This window comes from Pleurodeles waltl, chromosome 8, assembly GCF_031143425.1.
Source record: "Pleurodeles waltl isolate 20211129_DDA chromosome 8, aPleWal1.hap1.20221129, whole genome shotgun sequence".
NCBI classification, from domain to species: domain Eukaryota; kingdom Metazoa; phylum Chordata; class Amphibia; order Caudata; family Salamandridae; genus Pleurodeles; species Pleurodeles waltl.
Genome location: NC_090447.1, coordinates 3034474 through 3057289, shown reverse-complemented (window position 1 = coordinate 3057289; position 22816 = coordinate 3034474). Strand labels below are relative to the sequence as shown.

Sequence of the window (22816 nt, the reverse complement as noted above, 5' to 3'; positions counted from 1 at the left end):
AAATTAATAGTTACAGTGATACTTATATTGTCAAAAGAAAACATAAAGCAACCAGGATGAATGACCCAAACACATATCCTAAAAATCTATAAACATATATCCTAAGTGAGTTAAAATCTACAGTATTTTGCCTCAACTTCCAGCTACAAACCAACGCAGACACAACAATAAGAGATACCCCCGTATACGGATCCCAGGACCTCGACCGGCCTTCTGCTACACTATCCCCAACCTCATCGCCTCTCTAGCCATCGACTCCAACTACTATGTCGCACTGGGTAACCTCAATTTCCACATCAACGACCCCAACAATTCCAACTTCTCCACTCTCCTGAAGCACATGAGCATCATCGGCCTCACCCAACTGGTCACCGAACCGATGCACAAAGCCAGACAGACACTCGAACCCATCCTCACCTCCAGCAACAAAGTCAAATTCAGTCACTTCACAGAACTCACCTGGTCCGACCACACCATAGTTCACTTCACCATCTCTGACACTCAGCACATCATCACCAGGCACCACAACTCTTCCCATCGCAGCTGGGGCAATGTAACAGAGACACAGTGGACTCAGGCACTCTGCACCTCCTAACCCAAACCCTCATCAGACCCAGAACAGGCTGTCCAGAACTTCTCCACCTGGATCACCAAATGCGCCGACAGTCGCCCCGCTGAAGCCAGCCAGAACCAACAAAACCTCAAGGCAAGTCAGCTGCTACACCCCAGAGCTCAGAACCGCCAAGCACCACTGCTACCAGCTTGGGAAACAATGGTGATCTACCAGAAACTCCTCTGACAGAGTTACCCATGAAGCAGCCCTTAGCAACTACCACCGACAAATCAAGGAAACCAAGAGAGCAGCCATCACAGCCCGCAGCGATACAGCAGTCAACCGCACAAAAGAACTGTTCAAAATAGTCAAAGAATACTCCAACCCAACATCTACAGAAAATACTATCCACACTTCCCGCGAACTCTGCGACACTCTCTCGGAGTACTTTCAAAGCAAGGTTGCCACCATATACAACAACTTCGACCCCCAACCCACAGGCCTCAACCAACCAGCACACAACAACTGAATGATCACCACCTAGACGCCGCTAACCACTCATTCCACTTCAGCCATCATGTCATCCATCGACTCCAGAGCAACCTCCGACCCACGGCCCAACCACTTCTTCAACCTCTGAACCAATCACATCAGCACAAAACTTTCCAGCATCATCAACACTTCCTTCACCACTGCAGTCTTCCCGGACAAATTAAATCACATAGAAATCAGACCCATCCTAAAGAAACCATCCGAGGACCCTAGTGAACTAAAAAATTATCGCTCAATCTCACTATTCCCCTACCCTGCCGAAGTACTCAAGAAGGCTCACCAAATATTTGAAGCAAAGCAACCTGTTTGACATATCCCAATCAGGATTCCGAGCCAACCATAGCACTAAGACTGCACTCATCGCAACCACAGATGACATCAAAACACTCCTCAATCACAGGAAGACCGCGGCCCTGATCCTCCTCATCCTCTCAGCAGCATTCAACACCATATCCCACCACACCTTCATCAACAGACTCCACAACATCGCCCTACAAGTGAACAAACTCAAATGGATAGCCTCCTTGCTGACAGGATGCACCCAGAGCATCCAGCTGACTCCCTTCACCTCCACCTATAAACCCAAGAACATCATGTGCAGCATGCCTCAAGGATCATCCCTCAGCCCCACAGTGTTCAACATCTACACAGCTCATCCTCTCGCTCACCGAAGACCCACCCACCACCAGGACTAACTTCCGCAATGCTATGACCAATGTAGCCAACTGGATGAAAACAAACTGCCTCAAACTCAACTCAGAAGTCCTAATCTTTGAAAGAAACACACCAATATGGGAGCACAGCTGGTAGCCAGCTGAACTTGGACCCAACCCTCATCTACAGATCACGCATGCAACCTCAGCATCATCCTCGACAGCGAACTGACCATGAACCGTCAAATCAACTGAGTTCCCTACTCCTGCATCCACACCCACTGCATGCTCCACAGGATCTTCAGATGGATCCCAGTCAACACCAGGAAAATCATCACCCAGACCCTCGTCACCAGCTGCTTTGATTTACAACAACACACTTCCACCCAGCTCCTCAAAAGACTCCAGACCATACAGAATGCGGCCGCTCAACTCATCCTGAACTTCCCTAAATGTGCCCACATCACCCCAACCTCAGAAACCTCCACTGACTACCCATCCAGAAGAGATGCCAGTTAAAAATCCTAACACACGCCTACAAGGCCTTACACGATCAGGGACTGGCCTACATCAACCACTGACTGAACTTCCATCAACCTAGCAGACACTTGACCTCCTCCTCACTGTCCCTGCACATCCCCCCCGAATCCATCGTAGACACAGTGGTGGCCATTCCTTCTCCTGCATCGCTACCAATGCCAGTAATGACCTGCCCCATCACGTCTGAACAGCATCCTCTACACTTCCCTCTTCGACTTCTGCCAAGGATCGACCGCTGACTGCTCCAGGACGCCTGCAAAACCACAACAAAGTAGCAAGAAGACTACCAGCAACATTGTAGCGCCTCATCCTGCCGGCTTTCTCGACTGTTTCCTGGTGGTGCATGCTCTGAGGGCTGTCTGCCTTTACCCTGCACTGGAAGCCAAGTAGAAATCTCCTGTGGGTCAACGGAATCTTCCCCCTACTAACGCAGGCACCAAACTTCTGCATCACCAGTCTTCTGGGTCCCCTCTCATCTTGACGAGCGTGGTCCCTGGAACACAGGAGCTGGGTCCATGTGTCCGCAACAGTCCAGTGGCCCTTCTGTCCAAATTTGGTGGAGGTAAGCCCTTGCCTCCCCACGCCAGACAGTAATCCTGTGTCCTGCGTGAACTGCAGCTGCTAGGGCTTCTGTGCACTTTTGCAAAGACTTCCTTTGTGCATAGCCTAGCCCAGGTCCCCAGCACTCTGTCCTGCATTGCCCAACTCGCTGAGTTGGACTCCGACTTCTTGGGACCCTCTTTTGTTGTGCTGAGTTGACTGTCATGCTCAGATCTTCTGAATGCCTGTTCAGGTGCTTCTGCGGGTGCTGCCTGCTTCTGGGGGCACTCTCTGTGTTGCTGAGTACCCCCTCCGTATCCTCCTCCAAGGGGCGACCTCCTGGTCCTTCCTGGGCCCTGGCAGCATCCAAAACCTTCAACTGTGACTCTTGCAGATTGCAAGGCTTGCTTATGGTCTTTCTGCGTGGAAACAACTCTGCATCCTCCAGCACGCTGTGGGACATCTTCTGACCAAAGGAGAGGTTCCTGGCACCTTCCGTTGTTGCAGAATCTTTGGCTTCTTCCACATGGAGGCAGCCCTTTTGCACCTTCATCCGGGGTTTAGTGGGCTCCTGCCCCCCCTGGACACTTGTGTGACTCTTAGACTTGGTCCCCTTCCTTTGCAGGTCCTCAGGTCCAGGGATCCATCTTCAGTGCTCTGCAGTCAATTGTTGCCTTTGCAGAATCCCCTACCTTGACTTTACTGTCTTTCTGGGGTAGTAGGGTAACTTTACTCCTCCTTTTCAGGGTCTTGGGGTGGGGTATCTTAGGCAACCTTAGTGTTTTCTTACATTCCCACCGACCCTCTACACACTACACTAGGCCTGGGGTCCATTCGTGGATCGCATTCCACTTTTGGAGTATATGGTTTGTTTTGCCCCGAGGCCTATTGTCTCCTATTGCATTCTATTGTGTTTTACAGTGTTTGCAATACTTTTCTAACTGTTAACTTACCTGATTTTGGTTTGTGTGTATATGTTGTGTATATTACTTACCTCCTAAGGGAGTATATCCTGTGAGATACTTTTGGCATATTGTCACTAAAATAAAGTACCTTTATTTTTAGCAACTCTGAGTATTGTGTTTTCTTATGATAAAGTGCTAAGTGATATAAGTGGTATAGTAGGAGCTTTGCATGTCTTCTTGTTCAGCCTAAGCTGCTCTGCTATAGCTATCTCTATCAGCCTAAGCTGCTACAACACTACTAATCTACTAATAAGGGATAACTGGAACAAGCACAAGGTGTAGGTACCACAAGGTATACACTATAAGCCAGGCCAGCCTCCTACATTGGTGGTGCAGCGTTGGGATAAGTACTTGTAACTGCTTTACCACTTTGTCATTGGTGCTTTTCATAAGACAAACATATACCAAATACTTCAAAATATAGACAGTAAAAAAATGTTGACGCACATTCGGCGCAAACCTTGCCCCATATTTCAACTTTGACGCCCGAGCCCGCGGATGTCAAAATCCCGCTGCGTGCATCATTTTCTTGATGCGGGAAAACACCTTGCGTTAATCATATGCAAGGTAGGCGTTCCCGTCCAAAAAATGACTTAAACGCCCGTGTGTCATATTTATGCTACCGGGCAAAAATCCCGCACGCCCGGGAGGCGAAGGCAGAAAATGACACACAGCCCGATTTGCGTCAAAAATTAACGCCTGGGTCAGGGCAGGCATTAAAATGGGGCAAACACACCTGTATTTAATCAGAACACACAGAAGCAACAGCAGAGCAGCAAAAGGGAGACATGGAGGTGCTTCTCATCGGGCATGCACGCAGACGCAAAGCACAGCAACAAAAACAGCAGCTACCACAACACCAGCAGGGACCCCCAAAGGCAACGCAGAAGGCAGGAGAGGGTTTTCCGCACTAGGACAACCCTTTATGGTCTCAGGGAACATGACATCATCCAGAGGTACAGGTTGAACTTGCAAGCCATTCAGCAGCTGCTGCGCAACATTGAGCCACAGTTGGCACCCAGCTTGCTGACACCCCACACCATCCCAACAGAAACCAAGCTGCTAGCTGTACTTCACATGTTGGCAAGTGGCTCCTTTCAAACCACTGGCGCCCTGGTTGCTGGGATATTACAGCCATCATTCTCCGCCTTCCTGCCCAAAGTACTGGATGCCATCACTGGACTCACACCCCTCCACATCTGCTTCCCAAACACACAGCAGAAGCAGCAGGAGACAAAACAGGGTTTTTACCTCATTAATGGATTCCCACGCGTCCTTGACGCCATTGACTGCACACATGTACACCTTGTGCCACCTGCTGCAACTGAACACCTATACCGCAACAGGAAGCACACACATTCCATCAATGTGTAGGCCATTGTGTCTTAAAAGGTCCCTGGGATGGTAATATGTGTACCCAGATATTTCCTCCTCTATACACACACAGACTAACAATAGTAATCCAGTGTGCTTCACCCTTTCATATGGTATGCCATAGTCATAGTGCATCTGTCTGCATGGACGTCAGGTTAAATAATGCACTGGCTCTATCCCTTGTCTGGGTCTCATGTATGCATGAGTGACAAAGTGTGACAGTGTACCATGGCCGTATGCAGGGATTGGGCACGGTGCCTCCAGCAGAACCAGCAACGTCAGATAATGTGCATGAAAAGTCCACACATGTTAGGACCCTGACAGTTCACATTGCTCACAACATATTGATGGGCTGTGCGTGCTGAATAGCTGCAAGATTAATCAACACAGAGGCTATGATTTTCCCAGATGCAGTGGGAATTTTACAGGCCAACCTGTGTACAAATGTTGTAATGACACCTACCGGAACACGACTCCTGAGATAGGATCTCACTCAGCGCACCAAGGTTGACCTGTTGACAGTCTCATAACATGTCTGCAGTGACATGGTAGGACCATCCCCATGTAGGTTCTTATGCCCTCACATGCTTTACTTCCAGTGATCTCAGAAGGATACTCAGTAGATACAGGAATAGCCGCCACTGACTCATGATGAGACCTGGACGTAACTGTGACAACATAGACCCATAAAAATATACACGACCAACATTGGACCACACACATGAACCAGACACCTCTGTGCAATTGATCACTGGAAATATGTGGCCATGTGCTGCTTCGTCTGCTGGTCCACCACTGCCACATGAGAGTTGTGGCTCAGTCATATGACCACAACTGTGGCGTGATATTACATTTGTGGTTTACCTTTGGCTTTCCGTGTCAATAACATGGTACCCACTTAGTCTGTACATGTGCCTGACTCACGGTGGGTTCACCAACAAGTGCCTAGGAAGCAGTATCCAAAATTCCAGGACATGTGATGGGCAAGTTTTGGACCATTGACATGAACAAGCGTCTGCCATCTATCCGGTGCATGCTTTGTCATTTGTGGTGTTTACGTTAACCAAAAACTAGGAAGTGCACACAACAGATGTTGCTACATGTTTGACTAACGCATGTCCTCTCTCATTTCCACACTGACTTGCATCTGAGGGTTGGACACATTGACTTCACATTCATACAAGCATATTTTCAATGATGCATCTTGTGATGCACACACAGTGGGTCAACAACTACATTATTAGCCAATGCACACATATTGAGCCATAGGCATTGAGGTATTGTACTTATATGCGTCACCTTGCTATCCTCTCCTGATTCCAAACATGTCCAATTTGTGCAATACAGATATGTAGGCCACACATTAGGGAATCTGTTGGTCAGTCAAAAGTGAAAATCCTATAAATTAAGTAGCGGATCATGGTCTGCAATAGTATGATGTCTCACATGTGCCCATACACCGTCATGACCAAAGTGGGTGCAATCAGCCTATCTCAGTTTTGTCACAAATGTAATATAACATTAAAATGGTAAAATGACCCAAACCCAGTTAATGACCTGAAATTTTTACGCATATGCATCAAAAAATGACGCTTATGCCCGAAAAACGACGCATAATACACTGAAAACACCATTGACTCTTCCACACTGTACCTCAGAAAATTGGTTAAGTGTTAAACTATTTCCAAACATATGGATGCGGGCTCATTTCTAAACCTGTGTGTCGAAAAAATTGACGCCCAGACTGTATGCGTCAAAATATTTTGACGCATAACTATAAAAACGGCCGCCATTTTAGGCAGGAAGTGATGTAATAGGATATCCTGTTTACAGATTATGTACAGCAGGTGTACTTTCACTTTCACTTTGCAGTCTGTGATACTTCCTGACTGTGTGGCTGTGTTGAGAGTTTTGTCTGGTCAAATTGTGCTTTTGTCTCCTGTGTGGTCTATTTCTTGTCTTTTTGTGAATAAAAAGTTGTTGTTGTATCCTGTCTGAGTGGTTTTTGTGTACAATTGTGTTGTATAGTATTGTCTTTGCTTTGTTGGGAGTCTGTAGTGGGTAGTGTTAGTTTGGGTCTAGTTGGTCTGTGTTAGTTGTTTAGTTTAAGTTTTTCCTATTCTACTTTCCCCCTATTCTCCTTTGTTCCCCTTTATCCCCTATTTATTTTTTGCTGCTAAGATGTTGGGTAGGCCTCATCTTGGCAAGATGGGTGAGGAGGAGCTGGCTGGTTTTATATGGCTGGTATGCCATTTCCTACCCCTTATGATTGAGGCAGGTGGGCAGGTGATACAGGGGTATCAAACTGAGGCACGGAGGCTCCAGTGGGCAAAGGTCTTGCATCACCTGCAATGCATTTATTGGATACCAAGGAATGACCACCAGCTGAAGCACTGCTGGGCTGACCTTATCTCCAGGGAGCAAGATCTGCTGGACCACTTGGGGATTCTGATTGGTGGCCCTGTTGGTGAGTACAAATCATGTAAATGTGCACGATTAAATGCTCTGTAGTGACATCAGATGATTTGTACAATATCTGTCGGCAATGTTTTGAGTGTGTGGAATGCTTCGGAAACATACATGGTCATTTATGTACTATGTTAAGGACCGCAATTGCTAGCTGTTAGGAAGCAAGTGCTCTGCAAACTAACTGAATAATTTTGCATTATGTAAGTTGGTGCTGCCTTTGTGTCAAACAGCAACACAAATCAGGAGCCAATTATGTATAGATATAGGTCACATTTGCCTGTGAGGTATAGAAATTTCCAATTAATTACCAATATTTGTTGACTCAACAGCTAGACTGACCTTTGAAACACTACATTAGGCAGAAAATGAGTGCAGGCTTCACGTCAATTGATGATAGCAATGTGGCCCAAACATATGTCTCATGTGTGTCTGGTGAGTGTGTAAGGAAAGTGATCACAGAAATTCCAAAAATCATAGGGATTATTGTGGCCCTCCTTCATTTCGGATACATGTCAGATCTGGATTTGGACACATAGGGGACAAGTTCTAGCTGCCCTCAGCTAACATCTTAGACTGGTATTTGGTGTCTGTTGTTCCACCTTTCGTTTACGGATGGCTGGCCAAAGGTATGCACATGGGTTCATATCTCTATGGTTGGTGCAACTCATCATAGCTGGGCCACATCAAATGAAGAAACTGTAACAACATGAGGGCTTACACCTGTCCCTGCCCCTCTGTACATTGTACCTCTGTGTCATAAATTTGTCATGGTCACAATGGCTGGTTGACTGGAAATGCACTCCTCAAGGAAAGTGGCTTTGGATGTCTCTCTTGGATACACATGATGAGACAAATACACTCCATTATTATGTCTGATCACTAATGAAGGAGCATGTTTTCCACCACATGATAGTTAGGGCCACTGCATGTGTGCAGATATGTGTGTAACACTCACAGGAGACCCATGGTATGTACATGTTATGCATGCTATTTCGGATGCAGTATCATCATGTCTGAGTGGCTTTACTTACTTATGTAATCTTACACATAGTATTTGTCTTTGGAATTGTTGTACAGTGCACAGAAATTTAGCATATTTCTCCCTTCCATGCCTTACAGGTGGACCGGCACCCTACACTGTTGGCGAGGTGGCTAGATTTGAGGACCCAGACAACTCCAGTAAGTGTTGATATGTCTGTTGTGTGTTGTGTTTGCTGGTGATGTGTGATGGACTCCTGTGTGTTGAACACATAGCAAGGTGTGATGCGCTGGCCAATCTTTTGTTTTGTTCCATGAGTGGAATTTCATTTTATCATCATCCTTGAGTTGGCCAATCCTTATCCTATTGTCTGATTTAGGGATTCTAGGTCAGTCCTGTAGACCCCGCAGTGTGAATAGGGATGAGTCATGTGCATAACATTTGTATCAGAAAGAGTTGCACTGTACCTAATTTGTGATTTAGTCAGCCAGTCAGACCCAAATTCTCCCAGAATGGAGCTGCAAAATGCTTACCCACAGACTTCTGCTTCCCAATTCACTAGTGTAGTGATTAAACTGTAGGTTGCACTTCCTAGCAGCATGTAGCTCCACATGTAGTGCTACGAGTATGTGGCACTTGAGTGCAATGGCCTAGGTGTGCATGCAACTCATGGCCAGGGGTGTGCATGCAACTCATGGCCAGGGGTGTTCTTGCATCTCTGTGTTTGTTGTAAGTCATGGCTTACTGGTAGTAAATGATGTGGACAAAGGTCTGCATTTCCAGACATGTGTGGCACTGGGATTGGTCAAGGGTTTGCTGTCTCCTATTTGGAGATACTCCTTACCTGTGGTGTGTGTGTTGAGCCAAACACATGTTCAGCTTTCCTAAGCTTCCTGGGTGTCCTTGTTGTTTGAAATTGTTAGTTGTTAGTCCACCCCCCACCCTCAAACACAGGCATGGGTTTGTGAACAGTGTACCTAGGACTGATGATACAAGTTTGGTACACAGACATGTAAATCAGTGAATCTTTTGTCTGAACCTAGTATACACACTCAGGTTTCCCACATGAGTACTATACTAGCAAGTCCATTTACAACTTGCAGATCATGTGGCCCTAGATTTCCATCCCGTACAATGACATTTGTAGCCCTGGCATTGGCGGAGGATGTGCTGCATGATTGTTAGCTGACAACTGGCAGAACATAGATGCCAAAATCATGCCAGTTGTTACCCATCTTGTAGGGTTTGGATGTGCCACGTGTGATAGAACCTTTGTAGGCTGGCTTGCCATGTACTTCCTCAGGGACAATCAATGATCTGTATGATGATATGAGCTGTTACAAGTACAATAGATGTATTGTCTGATTTACTTCTTGTGCCATTTCACACAATGCAGTTCCTAATGTTAGTTTTTCTATTTGTCTTCACAGCTTGAAATATGACACCCATCCAGGTCAGGGAGTTTCAACAGCGGGGAATGAGGTATCAGCACATACTTCAAGTAGAGTCTGGGTACCGAAAAATGGCCCGCAGATACCGCCGCGAACGGGCCTCCGGAGCCTGGAGGGCATTCCCACAAGGCGGCCCTTCTTTGCTCACCATTGCCACCACCAGCACCACCACCACTACCACCCAGGTGGCACCACCAGCAGCTGGGACCATTGCAGCAACCACTTCAGCAAGTGCTCCAGGCCCTAGCACAGCACCACCTGCAGGGCAGCCCACAGCAATGGACACTACACGGCCCCACACTTCTTTGGCTGGCACCCGGACCACCCCAGCTGCAGCTATTGACCCTGCTGCTTTTGTACATATGCAGCGTAAATTGGACCGTGTCCTGCGGAAGATGAGTCAACTGCAGCAGGAGGTGCGACATGTCAACCAGCGGGTGCCGTCAATCAAGAGGACCCTCCGGAGGGCCAACCTGTAGCAGTGTTGTCGGACATGATTCCCTCCCCTCCCTCCTCTTTCCTGATTCTTATACTTTGTGGGTTTAGGGGGCTTAGTGTTAGGTTAGTATAGGATGTTAGTTTAGTTAGTGTTAGTGGGGGGTCCTGAATATTTCTACTGTTTCATTTTGAGTGTGTGGGTGGGTGGGGGTCAATGTTGGGGTTCTTGTGTGTTTAAAAAAAAAATATATATATATATATACAGGGAGTGCAGAATTATTAGGCAAGTTGTATTTTTGAGGATTAATTTTATTATTGAACAACAACCATGTTCTCAATGAACCCAAAAAACTCATTAATATCAAAGCTGAATATTTTTGGAAGTAGTTTTTAGTTTGTTTTTAGTTTTAGCTATGTTAGGGGGATATCTGTGTGTGCAGGTGACTATTACTGTGCATAATTATTAGGCAACTTAACAAAAAAAAATATATACCCATTTCAATTATTTATTATTACCAGTGAAACCAATATAACATCTCAACATTCACAAATATACATTTCTGACATTCAAAAACAAAACAAAAACAAATCAGTGACCAATATAGCCACCTTTCTTTGCAAGGACACTCAAAAGCCTGCCATCCATGGATTCTGTCAGTGTTTTGATCTGTTCACCATCAACATTGCGTGCAGCAGCAACCACAGCCTCCCAGACACTGTTCAGAGAGGTGTACTGTTTTCCCTCCTTGTAAATCTCACATTTGATGATGGACCACAGGTTCTCAATGGGGTTCAGATCAGGTGAACAAGGAGGCCATGTCATTAGATTTCCTTCTTTTATACCCTTTCTTGCCAGCCACGCTGTGGAGTACTTGGACGCGTGTGATGGAGCATTGTCCTGCATGAAAATCATGTTTTTCTTGAAGGATGCAGACTTCTTCCTGTACCACTGCTTGAAGAAGGTGTCTTCCAGGAACTGGCAGTAGGACTGGGAGTTGAGCTTGACTCCATCCTCAACCCGAAAAGGCCCCACAAGCTCATCTTTGATGATGCCAGCCCAAACCAGTACTCCACCTCCACCTTGCTGGCGTCTGAGTCGGACTGGAGCTCTCTGCCCTTTACCAATCCAGCCACGGGCCCATCCATCTGGCCCATCAAGACTCACTCTCATTTCATCAGTCCATAAAACCTTAGAAAAATCAGTCTTGAGATATTTCTTGGCCCAGTCTTGACGTTTCAGCTTGTGTGTCTTGTTCAGTGGTGGTCGTCTTTCAGCCTATCTTACCTTGGCCATGTCTCTGAGTATTGCACACCTTGTGCTTTTGGGCACTCCAGTGATGTTGCAGCTCTGAAATATGGCCAAACTGGTGGCAAGTGGCATCGTGGCAGCTGCACGCTTGACTTTTCTCAGTTCATGGGCAGTTATTTTGCGCCTTGGTTTTTCCACACGCTTCTTGCGACCCTGTTGACTATTTTGAATGAAACGCTTGATTGTTCGATGATCACGCTTCAGAAGCTTTGCAATTTTAAGAGTGCTGCATCCCTCTGCAAGATATCTCACTATTTTTGACATTTCTGAGCCTGTCAAGTCCTTCTTTTGACCCATTTTGCCAAAGGAAAGGAAGTTGCCTAATAATTATGCACACCTGATATAGGGTGTTGATGTCATTAGACCACACCCCTTCTCATTACAGAGATGCACATCACCTAATATGCTTAATTGGTAGTAGGCTTTCGAGCCTATACAGCTTGGAGTAAGACAACATGCATAAAGAGGATGATGTGGTCAAAATACTCATTTGCCTAATAATTCTGCACTCCCTGTATATATGTATATATATATATATATATATATATATATATTTGTTTAGTATAGGATAGTATGTGTTTAGGTTAGTATCTGTTATCCTCCATGTGTCCCGTCTCATAAGGGGGGTGGGGATTGATGTTTAGAATGTTTCGTTAAATGTGATAAGTAAGTTTAGCTTAGGTTAGTTAGGGACAGTTGTGGGTAATGAGTAGTTAGAGTAGATTAGGGTAGGTAAGGCTTTTCCCTGAGTTTTCACTTCTGTTTTCACTGTTTAATAAATATGTGGTAAACCCTTTACAGTATGTGTGACATGCTTGTAGATCAGGGCCTTGGCATGAGTGTACAGTATTTCTTTTGTATTACATATTGTGTCCTATGCTGCAAACAAATCCCAACTGAGCTGTAACATTGGCAGCTACCCAAAAGCAACGTTGCAAAGATTAGACCATTCATTGCAACCACCAATCACAGTTAACATGGATCCCAACGTGTTTTTTTCATTAAGTATGTTTTAAATGTCACATACAGTGCTTCCAGATTTATGATTGGGGACACTGTGTTATGTCTGACTGCAGTCTGATGTCCAAGGAAACCCTTATAAGGTGAGTGGTAGTAAGCTCTCTTGTAGTATAGTGTACATGACTCACATAGATCATTTGTTACACTGTTCAGCATGATTACTTATTTGGATGTAAACTCATACACCTCCATTCATGCAGTTTGGTGACTGTTCGCTTATATTTGTGAGCAATGTTACATGTGTTAGTTTTGCATTGAAGCACCATTTTGAAGGCACTATTTTATGTTTTAGATATCCCTTGATGAAGCATTATTCTGTCCAACACAGCATTATGGTGTATAGTTTCTCTTTTCCTCAAATATTACCATCAGGAAGGGCAGAGTATGGTAGAATCTAGGCCACTGTGCATAGTTATCAGCCTACATAATTTCAGGACAGCTGTAATGACAAGCTATGTAATTTGACAGGAGGCAAAATTCAGTGGTCTACTGCACGGTTGATATGTCACATTACACAGAGACAAAGTGGTTGTGTAAGTGCTTCTTATTGAAAAGTGCTGTTGTGCTATATGTACATTGTCCATGATTGTTAGTCCATTATAGTGACATCTTCTATTGTGATCCTACACAAGTGCTAAAGGACAATTCATTGGACAAGCTGGGGTGCAGTGTCAGACAGTGCAGAGGGACAGGATTTGCCAAAGAGTTAGTGAGAGACAATCACAAGGCAGGCTGACAAAATACACAGGGGGTCATTCTGACCCGCCGGGGACCGCGGAAGCACCACCAACAGGCTGGCGGTGCTTCCCAGCCCATTCTGACCGCAGCGGTAAAGCCGCGGTCAGAAAAGGGGATCCGGCGGTTTCCCGCCGGATTTCCCCTGCATGGGCTGAATCCCGCCATGGAGATTCCGACCCCCTTCCCGCCATCCTGTTTCTGGTGGTTTTTACCGCCAGGAACAGGATGGCGGGAACGGGTGTCGTGGGGCCCCTGGGGGTCCCTGCACTGCCCATGCCACTGGCATGGGCAGTGCAGGGGCCCCCTAACAGCGCCCCATAAAGATTTTCACTGTCTGCTTAGCAGACAGTGAAAATTGCGACGGGTGCAACTGCACCCGTCGCACCCCTGCAACTCCGCCGGCTCCATTCGGAGCTGGCTTCCTTGTTGCAGGGCCTTTCCCGCCGGGCCGGCGGGTGCTCTTTTGGCAGTCGCCCGCCAGCTCAGCGGGAAAGCCAGAATGGCATCCGCGGTCTTCTGACCGCGGAGCGGCCATTTGGCGGTTCCCGCCAGGCGGGCGGCGGGACCCTCACAGTGTTTTACAGATCAGTGCTTGAGTACAGTTGTTGCAAGACTGGCATGTTGCGAAGCGCAGGACCTTGGTAATAGGTGGCCATGTGGCAGGGACTAGTGCTTCCAGGTACTTTTACGTGTGAAGGTGATCTGTTCCACGTCTTCATCTTCTGATGTGTGTGTTGCCTCCTCTGCCCTTGGTGGTGGTGGTTGTGAAGGGGCAAAACACACCTCAGTGTGTGTAGACGTGGAGCCAGACATCCCAGTAGCTGCTACCTGTGGGGGTCATAAGGGCAGTACTGCTGCAAGGAGGATCTGCTGGTTCTTAAGAATAGAAGCCACATCACGATGGTAGGCAGCCAGGTCGGCCCTGAGGGGGTCATGATTGCATTTGTGCGTGCAGTGGAAGGTTTGGGGTGCGAGGTGTTGTGGTAACTCCCTACTGCAGTGGTGAATTCCTTTTCAGTTTGTTGTAGTCCTTGCAGGATGGATGTTAGCGCTTGCATGGCTGCTGTCTGATCTGCAGATGATATCATGCACGAATGCAGCCCCTCAAGGCTGGCTGCCATATTTTGCACCCCCACCCGCACCTCCTTAGCCAGCTCCCGCTGTACTCCGACTACAGTTCTCTCAAAGCTGGTGCCTGTGTCGTCTGAGACCTCAGCTGTATTGGAGCTGGCAGGTTGTACAATTGGGGTTGTGGGTGGGTCCTCTGTGATGGCTGCTTGTTCTGTGCTCCTCCTTGTGACTGAAGGTGGGGTCTGGAGGGTTCCAAGGACATCTTGGAGGGTCTGGTGGCTGATGTTTGTCAGCTCATCATCCATGTCATCAGGATAGTCCTGGACAGGCATATCCGCAGGAGATCCATCGTCCGCTGCAATGAAATAGGGTACAATTAGTGTGTCTGTGTTGTGGCATTTGTGATGTGACATGCCTGCCTTGTGATGATTTCACATAGTGATCTTGGTTCCTAGTCATAGATCCAGACTTTCAGATGGGCATTCTCCCAGGCCTATGCCCCACCTGCATGTCACATGTATTGTGGTCAGTTACTAGACTTGTCAGCATCACATCCTCTAGGTGTTGGTTTTGGCCAAATAGTGAATTGCCACCTTCTTGTCCTACTCAACCCTCCGTCTACTTCCATTCTCATAGTGAGACCTTTCACTGGCTGTGGGTGCTCTGATGGCACTAGCAGCACACTTAACAATCTGGACCTGCCCCAGTCTCTGATCTTTCACATCCACTTATATGTAGTTGAAATATAGCGTATACTATGCATAGCATTGTTACGGCACAATATGGATGTCAGCATTGGTAATGTGTATAGCTGATGTTGGGGAATGTGTGGTACATTGGATTGCCCTGATCGTCATAGCAGTTTCCTATTTCCTCCTCTGACTGTGCAGGTGTATTTCAGTGACTACTTGCATGTGTCCTCCCCCTCAATGCTGTTGTCTGAGCAGTATGACATATGGGATGTTGCATTGTGACCCAGGCACAGGATGGACCCTGACATATGCAGCATGGGTGTGACATTAGTGCTGTGTAGCTCCTAATGTTGATGGCATTGGCTGATGTTTGCGGCAACTATGGGCATTCACATTTGACAGGACTGGAACATTTGTCTTGTTTTCAGGGGATTGTTAACGTTGTCATCCTAAACCCTCTAATTCAGGAGTGTATGATCCATGGGGACGTTACTGCCACTGCCATTGGCTACTTAACCAGCACCCACACCGGAGTTGGTAGTGGCAACTGTTGTCAATGTTACATTCCAGTTGTCGGTATGGCTAGAGGTTGTTAATTGGGCCCTAGTTAATGTAGGGGGTATAGTAGCTGACGTGTGACGGGATGTCAGTTTGACATTGTGCCCTTCCCTTCTGGCATGGCTTTACCTTTGCAAAATCATTGACATGGCACCATACCCCCATGGAAATATTGTTGGTGTTGTGTTATGGTGTGCCCCAGCTTTTCTCTGTACAGGCCATGCCCCCGTGCCGTACCTCTTTATCCATGCCACTCCATCTATATGATGACTTACATGCATTGTGGAGTCGGTATCCCCCCCCCCGATTGCAGTTAACATTAGTGCATTTTAGTTTCCCATGCGTCTTACCCTGCATGTGCATTGTCTCCTGGTAGTATGCACTGTCCTGTCCTTGAATCCCTGTGACAATCTCCTCAGGGATGACGGCTGCCACCATCTCCTCCATGTGTTCCAGGGCCTCCTGGTGAGCTGGACTCACACCTCCAGTCTGCAGTGCTGCCTCCTGTTCCTGGACATCTTTTCCTTGGTCCTGCACTTGCAGTGATGCCAGCGTTTTTTTGCCCTCAATGACTGTTCTGCATACTTCTGCCACACTGTTAATCTTGTCAACAATTTGTTGCCATATTGCCTCTATCCTACTGATTGGCAACTATGAGGTGACAAACAGTTGGTGCTAGTGTTCCGTCACCTCTTTTACCAGAATTTCCTGCTCCTCTGCTCTGAAGCGACACTTTCTTTTCTTCTTCTCCCTGTCCTGGTTCTTGTGTTGGTCCTCCTGGCTGGTTCCTGGTCTGTTGTCATCTTCCTGGGGTCTGTACAGGCATCTGGAATCCATTTTGGCTCTCCTCTGCTGAAATGACTGTGTTTGCGGGGAATTTTGACGCTATTGCGTCAAAAAACGCTGCCTATCCAGTTTGCGGTATCGTAAATCGTCTCACAGTCATTTCCGCTGCGTTAACGTCGTTTTCCTTTACGACGTGACGCTGCGGTGTGCATCAACAAAAATGAATTACACCTTTGGTTTGCGCCGCCGTGCATCAAAGAATAAATTTGATGACCGCACGGCGCACAGTAATGGCGTTAACCGGCGGTAATATTTTTGATGCAAAACTGCGTCTGCGCAGTTTTGCGTCAAAAACTATAAATATGGGCCTTAGGACAGCAGCCCTGCCCTAGTGTGGAGTTCATAGGACAGCATCCCTGCCCTGCTCCAACTCAAGAGAAACAGCAACCCTATTCTCTCTTACAGCCATATGGACAAAGGCCCATATTTATACATTTTTAGTGCTGCATTTGCGTGTTTTTTTTACGCAAAATCGGCGTAAACTTACAAAATACAATTGTATTTTGTAAGTTTGCGCTGATTTTTTGTCAAAAAACGATGCAAAGGTGGCGCTAAAAAAGTATAAATATGGGCCAAAGTTATTGCCCAGCTATGGCTTTATTGAGACAGCATTCCCACTGCTCTAAACTTAAACATACTAATAGGAACTCTGAGAATATAACTTTACATTTTTGGCTAGCTAAAAAACTTCAAACAGGGTGGTTTACATCCCCACAGGGAAGTAACCATATAGTGGACGATAAAGGAAGTAACCAATCTATTGCAGAGCTACTCTCCAATTATCACCACTTAGACAATAAAGACTCCACTGGCCAAGGTTAGCCTTCTCGTCCTTCGTTTGGGGGGGTTGAGTAGGAAGGTAGCCTCTTTCTAGCCTTGTTACTCCCACTTTTGAGAGTATATGTTAGGGTGTTCTCACTGTCTCACTGGGATCCTGCTAGCCAGGGCCCAGTGCTCATAGTGAAAATCCTATGTTGTCAGTATGTTTGATATGTGTCACTGGGCTCCTGCTTGCCAGGACCCCAGTGCTCATAAGTTTGTGGCCTATATGTGTTCCTTGTGTGGTGCCTAACTGTATCACTGAGGCTCTGCTAACCAGAAACTCAGTGTTTATGCTCTCTCTGCTTTTAAAATTGTCACTGCAGGCTAGTGACAAATGTTACCAATTCTGATTGGCACACTGGAACACCCTTATAATTCCCTAGTATATGGTACCTAGGTACCCATGGTATTGGGGTTCCAGGTGATCCCTATGGGCTGCAGCATTTCTTTTACCACCCATAGGGAGCTCAGACAAATCATATAAAGGACTGCCACTGCAGCCTGAGTGAAATAACGTCCACGTTATTTCACAGCCATTTTACACTGCACTTAAGTAACTTACCTATATGTCTAACCCTCACTTAGTGAAGGTTAGGTGCAAAGTTAATTAGCGTGAGGGCATCCTGGCACTAGCCAAGGTGCCCCCACATTGTTCAGGGCAATTTCCCCAGAATTTGTGAGTGGGGGGACACCAGTACACGCATGCACTACATATAGGTCAATACCTATATGTAGCGCCACCATGGTAACTCTGAACATGGCCATGTAACATGTCTAGGATCATGGTTTTGTCACCCCAATACCATTCTGGTATTGGGGGGACAATTCCATGCATCCCCGGGGCTCCAGCATAGAGCCCGGGTACTGCCAAACTAACTTGCTGGGGTTCTCTCTGCAGCTACCGCTGCTGCCAACCCTCAGACAGGTTTCTGCCCACTTGGGGCCTGGGCAGCCCATTCCCAGGAAGGCAGAACAAAGGATTTCCTCTGAAAGAGGGTGTCACACCCTCTCCCTTTGGAAATAGGTGTGAAGGGCCTGAGAGAAGTAGCCTCTGGGTGGATGCTGTGTTGGTGTTACCAGAGGGTGGAAGGTCGGTGTTGGGCTGTGCCTGTGCAAGGGGAACCAACTGTCCTGAGGCCCACGATGGTCCGAGCTGGTCATCAAGATCCAGTAGGGCAGAGCTGCTCTCGTCACTGTGGGCCTCTTCTGGGGGTGGAGTGGTGTTGTCTGGACCCTCTGGTGTGGTGACGGTCCTTCGGGTTCCTGCAGGGGCATAAGAGCATGATTATTGCATGTGTGTGTGTAATGGTGTACAATGGGTGGGTGTGCGTGAACCCCAGTGCAAGCATTCCTGTGTGGGGGCTTGTGTGATGATGGTTGGGGGGGTGTTATGGGTATGTGCAGTTAGCATGCTTTAGTGAAGGGTGACCATGCTTAGTTGTGTCATGCAGGGCTTGGTGTTGGGATGGGTGGTTTGTGTTATGGGTACATTAGTGAGGATTTGGGGTGATAGGGGAGGGGGTGAGGGTGGGGGTGTGTGATAGCATGCAGGTAGGGTGGGGGATATGTTAGTTAAGATTTGACTTACCAGTGTCCCATCCTCCACTGACTCCTCCGAGGCCCTCAGGATGCAAGATGGTCAAGACTTGCTCCTCCCATGTTGTTAGTTGTGGAGGAGGAGGTGGGGGTCCGCCGCCAGTCCGCTGCACCGCGATGTTGTGCCTGGAGATCGTGGAACGCACCTTCCCCCGTAGGTTGTTCCACCTCTTCCTGATGTCCTCCCTATTTCTTGGGTGCTGTCCCACGGCGTTCAACCTGTCCACTATTCTGCGCCATAACTCCATCTTCCTGGCTATTGATGTGTACTGTACCTGTGAGCCAAATAGCTGTGGCTCTACCCGGACGATTTCCTCCACCATGACCCGGAGCTCCTCCTCGGAGAAGCGGGGGTGTCTTTGGCGTGCCATGGGGTGGTGTGGGTGAGGTGTGGGGTGGTGTATGTGTTGATGAGTGTGGTGAGTGTAGTGGTGTGTGGTGTTTTGCGCGTGAATGTTGTGTGGGTGATGGTGTTGTGTGCCTCTGTGTGATGGGGTTGTCAATTGCTGTGCTCTCTCTCTGGCCTTCTTTCAGTATTTCTGGTCGTAGGGGTTTGTGAGTGATGTGGGTGGGTGTTTTATATTGTGTTGGGTGTGTGGGAGTGGTGTTAGTATGTGTATCAGGTGTGTGTATTTGGAATTGTCCAATGTGGCGGTGTTTTGGAGATGTGTGTGTATTTTGAGCGCGGCGGTGTGTACCGCCAATCGAATATCGCAGTTGAATGACCGCTGCGTGGATTCGTGGGTCGTAATAGCATGGGCGTGTTTCTGTTGGCGTGGAGGTGGAGGATTTGTTTCCACATGATTATCGCTGACCTTTGGTGTGGCGGTGTTGTGTGGGTGTCTGAATTTCGGCGGATTCCGAGATGTGTGTCATAATAGCTGTGGCGGTCTACCGCGGCCGCGGCGGTGTATTGGCGGTCTTCTGCACGGCGGAAAGCGCCACTTACCGCCAATGTTGTAATGACCCCCATTGTCTCCTATTGCATTCTATTGTGTTCTACAGTGTTTGCACTACTTTTCTAACTGTTTACTTACCTGGTTTTGGTTTGGGTGTATATTTTGTGTATATTACTTACCTCCTAAGGGAGTATATCCTCTGAGATACTTTTGGCATATTGTCACTAAAATAAAGTACCTTTATTCTTAGTAACTCTGAGTATTGTGTTTCTTATTATATAGTGCTAAGTGATATAAGTGGTATAGTAGGAGCTTTGCATGTCTCCTAGTTCAGCCTAAGCTGCTCTGCTATAGCTACCTCTATCAGCCTATGCTGCTAGAATACTACTAACCTACTAATAAGGGATAACTGGACCTGGCACAAGGTGTAAGTACCACAAGGTACCCACTATAAGCCAGGCCAGTCTCCTACATACCTTATTAACCTGCAAATGTTATTTAATTTTAAAAAATGTTTTAAACAGTCGCTGACCCCCTGAGTAGGTGTGGTGGACCCCCAGGGGTCCATGGACACCAGGCTACAGATGACTGATGTAAAAAGTAATGACTAATTCAAAGATTACCATTTGCAATGGTAGAGAAGGCACACTTTGTCCTCAGTCTTTCTTCTATGCTTATTTGGAAAACTGCAATATCATAACATATTACAAACTGTGCCTTACCTTACTTTTTTTTCAGACACCATCAGCTGCTTTAAATGCCCTGAAAATCAGTGGCCCAACAGCTTGCGTGATCAATGCACCCAGAAAATGACTGAGTACCTAAGTTACGACGATCCCCTGGGACAAACTCTCACCACCTCTGCAATCCTCCTGTCGTTCTCCACTGTTTTTGTCCTGGGAATCTTCATCAAGTACAAACACACTCCTGTTGTGAAGGCCAACAACCGAGGCCTCAGTTACCTCCTCCTACTCGCGCTCCTATTCTGCTTCCTCTGCTCATTCCTCTTTATCGGCAGTCCCAGGACGCTCTCCTGCATTCTTCGACAAACAATGTTTGGGGTAATTTTCTCCATCAGTGTCTCCTGTGTTCTTGCTAAGACTGTTCTTGTTGTTCTTGCCTTCAAAGCAACTAATCCGTGCAGCTCTGCAAGGAAGTGGCTGGGATCAAAGACCCCAATCTGCATCGTGTTCATCTGTTCTTTGATCCAGACTATAATCTGCACTGCTTGGCTGGTGAAGTCTCCTCCATTTCCAGAACTGAACATGAGGTCTTACAATGCGAAGATAATCTTTGAGTGTAACGAAGGCGACACCATCTTCTTCTACTGCATGCTGGTATACATGGGCCTCCTGGCCACAGTCAGCTTTATAGTGGCCTTTCTCTCAAGGAACCTGCCTGGAAGATTCAATGAGGCCAAGCTGATCACCTTCAGTATGCTGGTGTTTGTCAGCGTGTGGATCTCCTTCATCCCAGCGTACCTGAGCACACGGGGGAAGTACATGGTGGCTGTGGAGGTGTTTGCCATCCTGTGCTCCAGTGCTGGACTGCTGGGGTGTATATTCTTTCCAAAGTGTTATATCATTCTAGTTAGACCCGATAGTAATACCAGGCAACATCTAGTAGGAATCAAACGCTAGCAATAAAAGGGAAGAATGTTGTTGAACTTGTATTGAGCTGATAACTAGGAAGTATGAAGCAGTAGGTGTAAAATAGAAGTAAATAGTGTTGGTGGGATTTCACCCTAGAAAACATGATTACTAGGATGCTCTCTTGTGTCAACTTTAGAAGAGTAAGTAGAGAGTCAGCCACCACATGAAACCTGACCCTGAGGTTTTAACCCAGAAGTGACATCCACAGTGAACTCCGAGTCCTACCCTAAAGCTGACTGTGCAGGAAGTTATGTAGGCAAAGGATCCCAACCCTCCGTTCTCTATATGTACTTCCAAATTTACTTTATTCATTTACTCTTATGCCGACTGCACAGAATAAACATTACAATCATTACACTCAATTAAAAGAAGTTGCCAATGCTGTACGTCTTAAAAGTAATATAAAGCACAAGCTACTGAAATATTTTGATAAAGGGTCAAAGGATTTAAGCTGATCATCTATAAAAGATAAAAGACAAGGAAAGAAAATCTAGTGCTCCTTACAGATTATATAAAATGTAGACTAATAAAAATATCTACTCATCCAATCAATACTATAAGACATATCGTCTATCAATTTAAAACAAGAAGCAGCGGAACCAGAATTCTGTAGTGATACCAAAATGATTTCTAATAAGGTGCATAATGCAGTCACATGTTAAATATCTTTGAATAAAAGCAGCAATAGCAAAATTCTATTTGATTGTAATCCAGAAAAAAGTTTATCATAAAATGCACAGTGCAATTTATATCTGACTTGAGATCACAGTAACTTCTCTGTACATGTCTTGTAAGTCTTCTGTGGAATATTGATTTTTCAAATCATTAAACTATGACATTTCCCCCAAATCGACAAATACATACAATTAAGAAGTACAAATATTCAGTAACTGTTAGACCTTTAATCCTTGGTGTGGTCTCTCCTAACTTTTTGCCTCTGCTTTCCAGGTTGCTGATGTGTGCTGGACTCTGTTTTTGCTGTTTTTGCTGTTTTTGGTACTCTGGGCACTTTACCACTGCTGACCAGTGCTGAAGTGCAAGTGCTCCCTATGTGAAATTGCATGTGTAATTGGCTTTTCCATAATTGGCATATTTGATT

The 22816-nt window shown here is 46.5% G+C and overlaps 1 protein-coding gene across 1 annotated transcript in view; it reads left to right on the top strand.

Annotated features, from left to right (window-relative positions):
* Positions 1-21794, top strand: part of LOC138248999 (vomeronasal type-2 receptor 26-like) — a 191906-nt gene extending 170112 nt beyond the window's left edge. Inside the window, exons 7-8 of the mRNA XM_069203054.1 lie at positions 144-548; positions 20804-21794. Coding sequence (XP_069059155.1) covers positions 144-548; positions 20804-21705 — 1307 coding nt within the window. The 3' untranslated portion in view covers positions 21706-21794. The remainder of the gene's footprint in view (positions 1-143; positions 549-20803) is intronic.
* Positions 21795-22816: the final 1022 nt, after the last annotated feature.